This window comes from Sitophilus oryzae, unplaced genomic scaffold (assembly GCF_002938485.1).
Source record: "Sitophilus oryzae breed Bouriz unplaced genomic scaffold, Soryzae_2.0 scaffold_172_pilon_pilon, whole genome shotgun sequence".
Taxonomy (NCBI): Eukaryota; Metazoa; Arthropoda; class Insecta; order Coleoptera; family Curculionidae; genus Sitophilus; species Sitophilus oryzae.
Genome location: NW_022146424.1, coordinates 8500170 through 8516005, shown reverse-complemented (window position 1 = coordinate 8516005; position 15836 = coordinate 8500170). Strand labels below are relative to the sequence as shown.

The following is a 15836-nucleotide window of genomic DNA, read 5'->3' as shown; positions in this document are numbered from 1 at the left end:
TCAGTTAACGTCTCCTTTTTGCTACCAGGGCTAATCTGGACGGGGCCTACTTTGTTTACGCGGAATCCGAACCGCGGTCCTCGGTCATATCATGGTCAATGGCCTACCGACTTAGGAAGTATCTAAATCAACTCTTACTCACGAGATATCCGATCTCATCCGGCCTCGAACCGGCGTGAATGAGCAGTGTGTATTAATAGATTTTACACTTTTTCCCTTGAACAACACACGAGTTTCGAACCGGTCACCCGTTCATCCACCAGTATCGCCTTACGTCGCTTAACTTCGGTGTTCTAATGGGAATCGGTGTTTCAACGTAGCTAGGCCGTTGCTTTTATCAGAAAATGTGATACTTTTTTAACAGCAAAAAATATGATGTTAATCAAAATCTACATATATTTATTTATATAATTCTAATAGTCTAAGAGCTAGCAACGTTTTCAAGAAAGTATTTTAAGACGTCTGGCTCTTTGATATATCTTTTATTATGCTCTCTGGAACAGCGTGCAGGCCGTCTGGCTGCCGATACACGTTGCGTTCACTACTGCGCATCCAAAGAAGATCCTATATTTTTTACTTAGCGCTTTAAATTCTAGTATTGAATAAAAACCGAGTAAGTCTCAATTAGCTCGGCGCGTAGAGCTTTCGCCTATGAAGCGAAGGTCAGTGGTTCGATACCGACCGGGGGTGCAACTTTTTTATTTTTATTTTTCGTTTATATTCTGATAGTAAAGTATTAAATATTTGTTTTTTTTTATCACCAGAACGGATGGCGTTTATGGGTTTATGATTTGTAGTGTATATAAGTAGAATTTGATACTTTCACTTGTTTTGAAGGATTATTGTGGTAATTAATATTAGATAGGTTTAGGATGATCTGGCTGCCGCGCCGGTAGGTTGCGTTCACTACTGCGCATCACATGGGTACAGGGTGTCTCATTTTCGTGCGTTTTTTGGGATTTCTCGTTTATGAGTGGAGATACAATGATGCGTTTTTTTTTTCACATTACTTTGCTAGTTTTTTATATAATTAAATATTCTATCCATAGATTCGCGCATTTTCTACACATTAACATGAATCAATCTTGTTTAAAAAGTATTATTATTTTATTATATTTAATTTAACCAGATAATTTAGTTTTCCATCGTTATCTTAACAAACTGAACTGAAAATAAACTTGTGTAGCTTTTAGATAACAATCTGTTAAAAAAAAGTATTATTAAAATAATAAACAACAGCTGAAAAAAATATTTTGAAGAAAGACTGGCAGAAATTACGTTAATAAAGCATTAAAATGTTAATTTTTATATATTGTTTAAATCTTTAAAATGAAATTATAAAAGAATTAAATATTTTTATGAATGAAGCAAGAAAAAATTACGGCCAACATTTTTAGTTTTATTTTTAGACATTATGTTTAAATCATTACAATCTAATTATTATAATTGAATTAAATATTTTTATTTAATATTAGTGTCAGCAAATATTTACTACTTTACTATCAGAATATAAATGAAAAAAAAAAAAAAAGTTAGACCCTCAGCCAGTATCGAACCACTGACCTTCGCTTCATAGGCGAAAGCTCTACGCGCCGAGCTAATGGAGACTTGCTCGGTTTTTATTCAATACTAGAATTTACACGGTTAAGTAAAAAATAGAGGATCTTCTTTAGATGCGCAGTAATGAACGTAACGTGTATCAGCAGCCAGACGGCATGCACGCTGTTCCAGAGAGCATAATAAAAGATATATCAAAGAGCCAGACGTCTTAAAATACTTGTTTTCCCGACGTTGCTAGCTCTCGTACTATAATGTTTATCTGTGTCGTCTCTACTGAAGTAACGACTTGCTCTAGAAAGTTGCTCTTTTACTAAAAGATAGCTAATTGGCTCTTCTAAAAACTGTCGTCGCCGGATTTTTTGTTTTTCATTTAATTAAAAAAAAATAAAAAGTTTTTTTTCTGATGTCGTGGCGGATGCGCTAGGCTTCAACTAGTTAATAATAACTATCTATCAAAGAATGAAATCAAAATTATATTACCATAGAAACGTCTTTTGATTTTTAGGACTATTTTTAGGACAGAAAAAATTCAACCATACTTTCAGTTCTTTTTTTTTATTTTTTCTAAAACGGTACGAAAATTTGGAAAAGTATAAAGGAGATTAACCATTTTAGAACAAGCAAAAATTTTTATGAAGAATGTATTTTTCTCAAAACGTCAATAATAAAGTTTTTCCTCTTGTAAAGACAATCCGGGGACATACTGTATATTAATAATTAAAAATTAGGTTTTGAATTTGATTCTAAAATCAGTTCAAAACCTGTTCTAACTCGTATTTAATTTTAGTATTCTTGAGAGAACTGTGCAAGTCGACACAAATCCGATTCCGGCGATCCCCAATTACTGTTTAAGAACGATACAAATCTCTGTGTTGGAACAAACCTTATATGGGGAAGTTAAAATAACTTTCGCTCTACATCATAATACGACCACCAGCAAACTCTATAAGACGACACATGGTGTCATTGATGACGTGCAACGAAAGTTGTTTTAATTTCCCTTTATACAATTTCTTATTAGAAATAAAGACATTTCTTTCATATGATAACGCTTTCGATTTTACCTAACGATCGAAAAAATTTATATAAACAACGTTGTAATTATATTTTTGCTTCGCTTTAAAGTTTTTATTGAATCAATTTGAAATCTACAGAAACAGGTCAAAAACAAAACAAGAACTTCGAACTCTTCTTCGGCAACACCGCTCACTTACCGAATGCTACCTGCTCGCCTCAATTGTGAACGGGTGGTGCCGCCTGACGTTCGATCTCCTCCAAACTGAGGGCGTGTCTGGCCAAGTTGGCTGTGCTGGGTAGTTCGCCGCCGCGAGCGCGCTCTAGCAGATCGGGGGAGAACCAACGGGCCAGTTGGTCGCTGGTAGATGGCGATAGCGAGCCAGATTGTTGGCCTCTGTTTCCTGTAATCAAACGCCGAACTTTAGATTGCGAAAATGCCTTTAATAAAAACATTAAAAAATAACCATAATACCACAGAATATCTAGCTACGCAACAGAAAAATACTCGAAATGAAAGAGCTAAAATTGCACAAATAAAATACTAGATGGCGCGACAATATCATAATCAGAATATAATTGGAAATTTTCAACTTTCGATTTTGGATCGACGTAGATCGACGGCACGTCGACGGCCTTGAAGCTCGGCTAAAAATGCACAGTTGCCAGATTCAGACTTTAATTGGCCTCCCATTCTTTTTCTGGTGTATAATAATTCCTCTCAAAATACATTTTTAATATACACCGCTTTATTATGTTAACTAAGAAAATAACTTTAACTACCTTTAAAATTAAAAATATACAGGGCGATTGATAGTGATATTTATTAATGCTGAAACGTTAGTAATGAAATATACGTTTAATAATAATGGAAATGATTTATTAAAATGCAGTACAAAAAATGTTAATTGACTAAAAAAATACTATAATAACAATTTTTTTCTGTTTGCCACGTTATTTATATAGACCTAGGTAGATTTTAAAAAGTGACACAGGTACAATTAATAATATATTAGTTCGGCATAAAAGCATAAAAGTTGCTATCACGACACCGTACAATAAATTAAAATTCGTAAAGTAAATTAAAATTATTAATTAAACAAATCTTTATAAAGAAACACAAGTATATCAAATTTGGGCCCAATCGAACGCCAGGAAATGGTATCGTAATATGGTACTACATTATGGTACCCCTTGATATGCTTCATGGTACCATATATGGTACTATTGTAATATTGCAATGTCATCAAAAATACGCAAGTATAATAAAATATGAGCCCAATCGAACGTCACGAAGTGGTATCGTAATATGGTACTATATTAAGGTACCTACCACTTTATATGCATCATAGTACCATCATATTAGAATGTCACCGAAGATACTTACTATACCAAGTATAAGTCCAATCGCACGCCAGGAAATGGTATCGTATATGGTACCTCTATCGTATATGGTACCTCTATGTACTATTATGGTACCTCTTGATATGCTTCATCGTACCATAATATTACAATGTCACTGAAGATACGTAATATACCAAGTTTAAGCCCAATCGAACGCCATGTATCGTAATATTGTACTATATTACGGTATCACTTGATATGCTTCATGGTACCATAATATTGCAATGTCATGACAAATACGCAAGTATATATCAAATACCGTACGATATCGAAAAAAACGGCGTCCATCGATGACATTTCCCATATAAATTTACACATAAAATGACAGCGATTTTCATTTCATAGCCATCGCTAACGCCGTTTTTTCCCGATCATACGGTATGAAACCAATCGAACGTCAGGAAGTGGTGTCATAATAGTAGAACAATACTTATTATATTGTCGCCGAATTACAATCAAAATTCAGGATTCAGTTAGAATCAAACGTCAGGAAGTGATTTTAATTCAGCTCGTAAGATATTGTCCTCCAACTAACATGGCGAGTTAAATACTTAAACGTTTGAAAAAAGAGCTCTAATCTATTTTAATATGTTTAAATTATGTAGCAAATTTGAAGCTAGGCTTTATCAGGAAATATTAGAATATAAATTACACAATGCAAACACTACATAAAATTCTTTTAAATTTCGTTTGTAGAAAACTGTTTTCTTTTAAATTTATTGCCCTCTGTTATGTAGTAGTGAAACTACCGAATCAAAATATCTGATTTGGAGACAGGCTTTTAAAGCCTGTCTCCTTTTGAGACCTACGATTTTATACATGTAACGAGGCTTCTGTTGCGTAGCTAGATATTCTGTGATAATACTATCTACGGTTCATATCATAAGACATATTCGGCGCCATGCTAAGTAGAATTAAAAATTTACCGCTGGGGATTCAGGTGGCAGCTCTGCCACAATGAATGTCATTTATTTATTTATTTCCTCACATTTGTCATTCGTTTTGACACTTTAGTTTTTTATTTCAGAGTTTTTTGTTTAAATAATTAGTGTGATATTTTAAGCTTAAAAATGTTTATTAGCAGACTTTGCAGTCGAACATTGATCTTTTAGTGTGAAGAGCACAAGATATCTTAATAGCCGTAAAAAAATCATCGCAACTTTATTAATATATTTTGAACGGGAAAGCGGTAGTAATGTCCCTTTATGTTCCTTAAGTGCTGTTCAGAAAGTGAGTTTTCTTGATGTAAATAATAACTGTTTATATATTTATAATGAATTTATTTTTGTTTCCTAAAATATTTTGATTAAAAGAAAATATATAAAAGTGGGCAACGCTGTGCTGGACAAGCTTAATTACGTGACTAAAAGTTTATTTGGTATGAGCTGTAGGTATTCATGCATGGTGGACGGAACCGACATCATAGGTCCCCATCCTTGACATTTTTGTTTGACGTTTTAATTGAAACATTTGGATTTGATTCGAAATGTTGTGGATTTGTTTGTCGTTACTGCGCTTATTTTATGGTATTTATTATTTATTTTACAAGTATTAGTTTTGTTTCACGATACAAAGAATACAAGGTATGATATTGCGCAAGTTGGTCACTACGTCACAGGTGATAAACGGCACCATTGGTCGGCAAGCTCTGCGCGCCAATATGGCGCTAATTTCAAATTGTCAAACAGATTCTGTCATCTGTGAAATTTGATTGTGTCAAAATGTGAAAATAATTTTTTAAATGTCAAGCTCGATGTCAAAACATAACTTTTGGGGTTATGTCCTAATTCTTCCTTATTTTAGGTCTTTTTTTATTAGTGGCAATCGAACAATATGAATATTTTTTTGTATGGCGTATGACATCACAGGTGGTATGCGCAAACTTAACGAAATTGGAGCCGCTATCGATCATACCTTGTTGTCTTTGTACCATGGTTTTGTTTAGAGGTATTAAATCTATAAGAAAATTGTGTCAGAACTTAAATTAACAGTGACACTATTGCTATTTATCGATAAACAAAACATTTTGCGATGCACGTCATCAATCATATCGAAATTGGCAAGTCTATAAACCTGACTAAATGCAATTTTGGCAAAAAATGTTTAAATTTGTTGTATAATTTAAGATACCGAGCAGCTCTTTATTTTACTTTATAGAGCAAATAATTGTAGCATTTTATTTAGATTAAAGCTGCAAAAATTAGTTTAAACCGAATTTTATTATCGCTATTATGGTCACATTGGGCCGTGTTCAGCAACGTTGTCGTTTAATATTTGATAATTATTACCCTAATGACAGTCATTATTTTGTATAATATCATGTTGTTGTTGAATCTTTGTGAGTAATTCTCGTTTTTTGCCTATTTTCATTCATTCTTTTTTAAAAATTGAGCGTCCGGATTGCACAACGGCCTTAGCGCGTGGCCGCGGGCAGTCCAGTAGGCAAGCTAGACAGCGACGCGCCGATTTAACAAAATAAATAATTTTAAACCTGCCGTACTATGAGTCTTTAGCGCTTCCGACAAGCCTAAATAACTGGATTATTGTTTATATTTTCGATTTGTTTACATTGCCCGAGCATATTATATATTATATAAACCGATCAATCTAAATTTTGAATATGTTGTAACTAAATGTATAACTAATTAAATGATAGTATTCATATCTGTCAGTTTTAAAAATTTATAAGAGATTTTTATCTCAAAGTTATAATATGCTCGGACAATGTAAACAAATCAAAAATATAAAAAATAATCCAGTTATTTAGGCTTGTCGGAAACGCTAAAGACTCATGAGTATTTCAATGCAAAAATCAACACGATACGATTATTATTAACGAAATGACGGCAGGTTTAAAATTATTTATTTTGTTAAATCGGCGCGTCGTTGTCTCGCTTGCCTACTGGGCTGCCCGCGGCCACGCGCTAAGGTCGTTGTGCAATCCGGACGCTCAATTGTACTTTTAAGCACAAACAGTTCTTTTAAGAACTAAATTTTCAAGTTTTTGTATTATATTTCTTGAAATTATGTGTTGAAAATATGCCGAAGCATTTAAACAGCCGAAGCAAAGAGCTCGTAGCTTCCTATAAACTATTTTAAACTATTTTACTTTCACTGCGGCTAGAGAAGTAAGTTTGATTGATAAGCACATTATACCACTTTGAAAGTTATTCCTACGTTAGTTTTTATTAAATTCTGTGATTATTAGTTTGTGCATTAATAGCACCCTATTACTTGCTATTACCACTTATGGCGTTTTAAGATGTACATCAATAAATAAATAAATAACCCAATATACAATATGTAATAAGTAAAATAAGCTATAAAACAAATAAATCAATTAACTACTAAAGTATTAGTTATTAAATTAAAAATAAAACGTAAACGCGGTAAATCTCAGTAAAAATCACGCAATAATAATAAAATATTAGTAAGTAATCTCAAATAAACCTTGTTGTTGAGCGGCCGAATTGAGGAACTGTTGCCAAGACGCGTTAGCGGGCTGCTGCTGGCTGTTCAGAGTTTGAGCTGGCTTCTGGGGTTGAGTGTTGCTGGGTCGGTGCTGGTGTTGAGCGCGCAACTGCTGCGCGGTCAGCTGCGCTTGCGGCTGCGCAAACGACTGGGGGTTAGGACGGGAATATTGATTCGGCGCCGAACCATATTGAGAACTTACAGAACCTAAAAAATATACAGAAGTACAGAAACAAGGAATGCAATGAACGTTATAAGGTTTATCAAACTTTGGATATAATTTAAGATTAAAAATCAATCACTACACAAACCTTGTGACGAATATTGTTGGCCGACAATGGGCTTGCGCTGTTGCTGATTCGGGACGGTCTGGTAGATGCGCTGTGGCGTCTGAGGCTGCTGTTGCTGCTGCTGGATCTGCGCAAAGAGATGCTCGGGAGTCTGAGACTGGAAAGTATTACTCGCTTTGATGATTGGACGTCCAGCTGAAACATACACAGTATTGTAATAATAAATAAAGAACACCCCAGACGAATTTTTCTTTGCTTTACCTTGTTTCATAGGATAGGCGGCAGCATTCCACTGATTATTTACAGGAACTTGTGGTTGTGGTCTCATGCCTGTCAATGGTCTGCCCTGTGGCTTCAGACCGTTATCACCTATGATTTTATTCTCTTTTCCTGTAAATATATATGGCATATACAGAATGTTTCCTAAGCAATGAAAGCTTTTTAATAGTAGTGCTAAACCACTAACAAACTGTCTTAATTAACAATTATAAATCTACATCGTTATTCGATCGTTAAATAGACTATAGGCTTGGTGCATTCTCCGGAGAGTCCCGTAAACAACCAAGTAAACAAGAAACACGAAAAATGTATTATAACTATTAGTTGAAAGGTATTACTAAGTGCAATTTGTTGAAATTCTAAAAAAAATTGTGTTATAATTTATTATTCAAGCTAATAAAAAATTTTAGATGCACACACTGGCTGCTTCAACTATGGTAGCAACCATAGTTTTACGCACGGATTTTGCTAGTTAGAAAATAACTCGGGCTAATTGGATTGTAAATTTTGTAAAAGTAGATAATTATAATTTTAGAAAACGTCCATTTAAGCACTAGTTTATTAAAAAGAAGTATACCCATAATAATGATCAAATTATATTTTATTTATTTTATTATATATAGGGTGAGTTTTAAATAAGTGCAAATATTTTAGGGGTAGTATATTTCGACCCCAGGAACACGATTATGAGGTATTTTGCGCGAAAGACAATTTTGAAAATTTGAAATTTCTTCAAAAAATTGTTCGGATTTTTTTTTAGTTTTTAGGTAAAAAACATACTTTGTTGATAATATGGCAACATAGGTAGTAGATTAAATTGACAAGTATCTACTAGTAAAAAAATCCCGAAAAGACCTAGTGGTTCTCTCTCCATTTTTTTGAAATTTTCAAAGTGAAATAATTCGGTTATTTTGGATTTATTTGAAAAACGGTAAAGAGAAAATATGTTTCTTTTATCGAGATCTACCAAATATTGCACTTATTTAATACACCCTGTATACCTACTTAATTTTTTGATTGTGTAATGGGCACTTTCTTTACTCACTTGTTTCGTCGAACTGCCCGAATTAATTTTTGTTTAGGATCAAATCGGTGTGATAAATCTGTTTCGGGAGAGTTGTATTGAGTGTTATTGCACTCAACAACCATGCAATTACGTCCTCCTTTTTGTAATAACATTATTTCGTCAATTTTATTATCATCTGAAACTGTCACAACACAACGCCGTCGCGTCGTCCAAATCAGATTCATTTTTTACTTAATCTTTGCTACCCAACACAATACTAGTAAAAACCAAAATACTTAAATATTATGACATAATCACGATTTTAATATTATTTCAATGGGATCAACATGAACGGCAACCGGGACGGCGCACAGTGGAACGAGCTTATGGGAGCTGTTGGACATGAGGTTTTCTTCTCAACACTTTTAATCCAAAAGACGAAAAAATGATTTTTATATACCGTAATAATGTATAAACAGAACAATTTTAAATTTTAATGAAAGAAAGTGGTTGGCTCATTACAAACCATCTACAGGGTGACCTAAAAATATAGTATGTTTTGGAAAAATCGTACAAGTTTTAAATGCTTATAAACTTTGCCAAACTGTCGTGGAATGTTTTAGTTTTGATCCTTTTAAAAAGAAATAGCTTTAGATTTTACCACTGAAATCTAAGACTACTGATACCGTGTTATAAAAATATGGTAATTAAGGGCTTACATATATTTTCCTATTTAATATAACTTTGCTAATATCTTCGATTTGAAAGAAGATATCAAGATGCGGTTTTCACTGACTTTTTAAGCTTTCATTACTCTTTATTATCAGCTAAAATGACATATACCATCGCATTTTTTTTTGAAAAAACGCACAATGTTTGTTAATTTGTAAGACAGCGCCCCCTAGCATCTACGTTCAAAAGCTTACAGTTATTGTTTATATGGTATAATATAGAGTAAGAAACGGTATTTTAAACGAGCTCCAGTTAGTTGGATTCCGTCCATCCAGTCCGGAATTATTAATATTTAAATAAAAACAGATCTAACCTTTCCCCACCACTTTATTTTGGCAGATAGGGGAAAATGGTTCTAACAAAAAATATTCAGAATTTACTGAAGATTATGAAGCTATTATTTATAGTACCCCTTATCTAGGCAAAGTTGTGTAAAAACTCCATTTTCTTATTTTTTATAGCAGTTGCGCCCTCTAGCGGCCATTCTACAAATTTGAAAATAATTTCCAGCATTTTCTCATGGTCTCTTTAGTTATGAATATTTTTTCCGCAAGCCTCACGGCTAATACTTTCCGAGATATAGCCGAGAGCTATTCTTAGTGGGACACCCTGTACAATAACTTTATTATAAGCAAAGAATATAACAGTAAATCAACGCACTAGAATATTTTTATTACAAACAAAAAACCTCAACACTGCACCTTAACCCTCTTTCTTTTTCCAATAGTTTATAAGTTTTCCATATATTTGTAGCACCCTGTATCTGTTTTTGATTTTAGCGTCATTTTGTATTTATTCAATTAATAATTAAATATTAATAAATTTATAAAAAATAAAGATAATTTGACTCTAAAAATGTTAAATTAATTTATTGGAATTGAAAAGGTTTTTGATTTTAGTATAGCATGTATTAGTAATATATTAAATGGAAATTTTTAGAGGGGGGCAAGCTGGGGCAAGATGTTAAATTAGTTTCGTTATTAGAAAGGCTTAATCCACCTTGTGATATATATAAAGTCTTGGCCAACTTTGGCCATTTTTTTATTTTTCTACATACACATTTTTTTGCTACTAAATATAGTATTTGGCAGCAAAAAAATGTTTATGTGTCTCTTATATACAATTGTTCTCCCAAACTTTTGTGACTATATATATCTTTTATTTTAAAGTGAAAACAATCATTTGCACTAATATGTATGGTTAAAAAAAATTATTAATGTCTTTGCCAGTTTTTATAAAACTAGGTTGTTTCACAAGAAATGAATACCATAATTATGTCAGTGTAATATTTTCATTTGAAACTTTTCAAACAGACATATAATTAAAAATATTTTTTTGAGTTGGATAAAATATAACGGTCTGGACTTTAAGTAATTCAAATCTTCTACCAAAATTATTTAATTTAAAATTTTATTTTTAAGTCAATGTCCAACATTTTATATTGGATCTTTCCACCGTGCGGCGCCGGCGCGCGCGCCGCGGCGTGAAATAAACTAGCAGGACAGTTCTGATTTCTACCGTACCGAGCGCTGCTGTAAGAATTTTAAAAATCGGTTGAAATGCACCAAGCCTATAGTATCATCTACGAATCTTACCTTCGTCCTTATCGGCAGTCATCTTACGCAATACTGAAGTAGGCGTAAACGCTAGCGGAGTCGGAGAAGACACGCCCTTCGATCCGCCACTCTGTGGACCCCCGGCAACAGGATTGGGACTGGTCCCGCGTTGCATCTCCTGCTTCTTCCTAAAATTCTCGGTCTGCTCTTCCAGCTTCTTCTTAATCAGCGCCCTCTGCAGGATGTTCTGGGTGTGCACTTGCAGTTCGCGAGGCGACGGTATCCTTTGGTGCATGGCTGTTGGAAAATTCGGAATAAAAAAGAATAAAATCAATTCCGAATTGAGGTCAATTAATAATGCACTAGTTTCTAGTAGGGTAAATGTACACAGAATTACAATGATTGGTTCTCTTTCTAAAAAGAGTTTTTTTCAGACATAAAGTGGTAGTTAACGAACTCACCGGGAACGGCTAGATGGTTAGGACTGGTTGCCATAATAGGAGACACACAATAAGCTGCTTGGAACAGAATATAACAAAAGTTGTTACAATCGACGAAGGGGATATAAGATACTGGATTCAACTCAGGGTTTTAATAATTGCTGATTATATACAAAGTTTATATACACAATATACAACTTTTCGCCTCTTGTTTTAAACAGGATTTTTGTTTTCTAAGCATGCTCACTGAATCCTACAGTCCTGGAATATCAATCGCCTTTATTAAACTAGACTGATTAATATAAATAAGTCAAAGTAGTTATAAACACAGTAATTACAAGAAGTTTTCTCCAAGAATTTTTTTAACTAATATATTTTTTACTAACTCTCAAGTGAAAGAATGACTTCAAGTCCATTAAAATATCAGGCTTAAATATTAACAAATTATTCTGAGTTAATTATTATGGAGGAAACGTTTTTTAAATAATAGATCAGAAAGTAGACTGAATTACACTTCAAGATATTTGGTTTAATTAAAGTATCCTGTATTAAAATATGTAATAAGCTATACATGAGCTTTGTACAAATATACAACAAATATGAAAAGTCAGAAGTATTACCCACAGTTATCTACAATATCTACTTTAAATTTCTAAGACTGCAGCGACCAAAAGCTAAGCCAAAGTAATAACTAACAGCGACTAATTGGCATCCTACATAACCGTTCGTCTTATCAAACATGTCTTATTAAAAGTATCACCATAATTACAAATTTATATGTAATATCAAGAAGAAACTAGAACTTTGGTTTCAACTACCGTGCGATCGAAAAAAAACGGTGTCAATGATGACTGGGAAATGAAAAATCGATGATATTTTTGGCGAGGTTAATCTCTAGACGTCATTTATTAAAAACTGACATGAAATTTGTCAAAAATTAACACTAATTTTATAGAAAGATTAACAAAGAATAGAACTGTCTATAGCTATGTGCCGGATTCATCTATCCAAAAAAGTCAGTCCTATGGGTATTTCGCCACTGAAACTTTTTAGTTTTACCTTATTAAATAACTGGTATCAGGTAGTAATTGTTAATTTTGAAGTTTAACTTGATACGATGTCATTTTGAGGCAACCGTTGACGTCAACGGTTTTTGTAGACGTATCTGTTTAAAAAATTTAAAGTGTTCTCGAATAGTTGCATTTAGATATTTTAAATAGTTTCTTTCTTTGTTCTTTGTATTTACAGTGGCGAAATACGTGGCAAAATAAATTAAAACCTTCTTAAGGCTAACTGACGTAAATGACGTCTAGAGCTTCACCATGCCAAAATTACCATCAATTGTCATTTTATACTTCGAACTAAGCGGTACTTAAAATGAATAATTAATTAAATAAGCCTGATTTTTTCTTCCTAGCAGAACCCCAACAAAAAACGTATAAGACAAAAGGCAAAAAACAACAACAAAAAAGCGGATACAAAAGGCAATAATACATGTCCAGCAGAGGTACAGATGACATAATAAACCGGACTCACCGCCAGGTGGCAGCGGAGACACGCGCAGTTGCTGCTGCGGTTGCTGCGCGGGCTGTTGCTGCTGCTGCGGCTGGTAGACGTGATGGGGGAGGGGCGCGGGACTCAGCACCCTAGGGCTGGGCCCGTAACCCTGCAATTTCAAGATGGCGGCCAGCATCTCGCGATGGCGATGCTGCAGGGCCGGATTAGCCAGCTGCTGGCAGAGGTGTTGGGCGGTAATTTCGCCCCGTTTTAGTCCTAATCCAAAATATAAACAAATTTATCGTCGGAATAATTGGACTACTACCTGCCGTTTCAAAAGCCAACAATCTATTTATATATTTTACCACTTGTGACCAAGATGTATCAATAAATTTAAAAAAACAATGTTTTATCTTAGATCTTATACTCTAGGTGGATAAGTAAATTTGCTTTATTGTTGGCGAAAACATATCAGCGATATTGCATAAATTTGACCGTCCCTGTCTTAAGACCATTCGACAAAGAGATGACAGATGTAGGTATAGAAAAGTGAGGCTAATTAAAGTTATTTATCTTTTCAATATCAAAAATTTCTTAATTTTGCCAAATCAATGTAACTGTGTTTTCAAGTAGTAATTTAAAGCATTTATGAAACACAATGTCTAAAGAATACAGGGACACGTAACGCCCATATACGGGCTGAAGCAGAATTTGTGTTGTTAGACGCCATTTTTTTGGATAAACGGATGTATTACGAGCGACAATTTTAGCGATTTTTAATAGTTCGCTGTGTGTAGTGAACTTTGTATAAACTTTACTACAATGGTGATTTGTTCAGCTTTCAAGTGTAAAAGCGGCAACGATAAGAAAGAGCCAGGAGTTACGTTTTCATAGGTAAATAAACAGTCCGCTCCACCTTTTTAGCGTTTTCTTATTGAATTTGATAATTATTTTTCTGACGTAACATGCACTTGATATGTGCTATACATCGATACTAGTTTTATACCTTTTGTTAACATTTTAAAACGTTTTTTTTTTGTAATTAATTAGTATGATACCAGTCAAAACATTTATCAAAACCATAAATATATCTTTAAGCAACTAAATTAAGAAAAATATGTGACCCGGCACTGTTTGGAAGTATGGTAACAATTTGGTCTCGGGTGTTATTGGTCCTTGTATTCTTTAACCACTGAGGAAACATAAATTAGCATTATTTGATTTAAATAATTATTATCGTGATTAAAAAATTAATGATTCATATTTCCATCAAATTCATCAACGCAGCGAAAATCAGCTATAAGATGGTATTCATGTCCTATATCGTTTTACGCAAGATCAAATAGTTCACATGCTGAAAAGCATAGGCTTATACTGTCAAGAAACGTAGCGACATCTTCCGATGAAATGAGGAAGGTACCAGAAGCCATCTTTGCAGAGATTATGGAAGATACCTAGAAATAGAACAGCCACCTTCCAGCAGAAAAAATCGAACGGCGCGCCATCTCTTGCATAGCGTGAAAACAAAAATATTCTCTTGCAAAAAAATGTTCTGGTATGAAATAGAAGTTACCGAAAATAAATAGTTATTGAGTATAAAGTTTAAAATTGTTGATTGGATAGTTTGAAATTGAACAAAAGTGGTTCAAGCGTTATATAGTCAATATCATGTTATAATCGAGCAGTTTATTGTAATTACAGTTGTGTAATAAATTAATTTGTGTTTAATCGTGTGTTTTAAGGTTAAGGACCCACGGAATCCGTAAGAATACGTTAAACTTATTTTAGAAAAAAAGTAGAAAAACGCTTGTTGTACTCATAGAAACTGAGTTGTGTGTAATATCATAGACATAACTTTATCCACGAAGTTTATAAGATCTAAGGTTTTTATATAAAAGCAATATAGATCATGATATACTATAACTGATATAAAATGTAGATAGAACTCACAAAAAGACCAGGTTGTTATAGATTTATATCTATGATATAGATTTGATATGACCTAATTCATTTTAATAATTCTTTTGACCAACAATGCTAGTAATATAATCCCTTTTGTTTGAGGAATATCAAAAGACTACAATAAAAACCATACTATTCAAATTTTTACTTTATTTAAATGTATTTAACAAATTTGGGGGTATTTCACCATCTATAAAACTTCGTGAACATAAGTTTAATATAGAATTCATAGGAGGAAGTTTGATATACTTCCATTAAAAGTTCATACACATATTCTTCTATATGTAAACAAAAACGACTGGGCCAGGAGTCCACAAAGATAAAAATTCTAATCTATATTTTTATTATATCAGTCAAAGAAATGCTTTGTATTAAATCTGCTTGTCGCTCCTTCTTATAAACTAATTGTTAAACAACAATAATATTTACATAACAAATAAAATCTCGTGCACGTGTGAAAAGCTGACGATACAATTGAACAAAAAGACCAAGGAGTATATTACCAAAATTAGTGAGACCGCTACAGTGCGTGGTTCAATTTGACTGACAGATATGGAGTTCAGTTTTTATTTTAAGATGTCAAAATTAAAATAAATAATAACTTAATAACAAAATATTGATACGC

The 15836-nt window shown here is 33.3% G+C and overlaps 1 protein-coding gene across 3 annotated transcripts in view; it reads right to left on the bottom strand.

The window, feature by feature from the left end:
* Window positions 1-15836, bottom strand: part of LOC115881732 (eukaryotic translation initiation factor 4E transporter-like) — a 47514-nt gene that overhangs the window by 4705 nt on the left and 26973 nt on the right. For 2 of the 3 annotated variants that reach the window (XM_030899350.1, XM_030899349.1), the window contains exons 14-19: window positions 13289-13525; window positions 11352-11609; window positions 8001-8129; window positions 7761-7934; window positions 7429-7656; window positions 2775-2978 (exon numbers count right to left, since the gene is read on the bottom strand). In XM_030899350.1, coding sequence (XP_030755210.1) covers window positions 2794-2978; window positions 7429-7656; window positions 7761-7934; window positions 8001-8129; window positions 11352-11609; window positions 13289-13525 — 1211 coding nt within the window. In that variant the 3' untranslated portion in view covers window positions 2775-2793. The remainder of the gene's footprint in view (window positions 1-2774; window positions 2979-7428; window positions 7657-7760; window positions 7935-8000; window positions 8130-11351; window positions 11610-13288; window positions 13526-15836) is intronic. The other variant, XM_030899351.1, reaches the window with a different exon arrangement.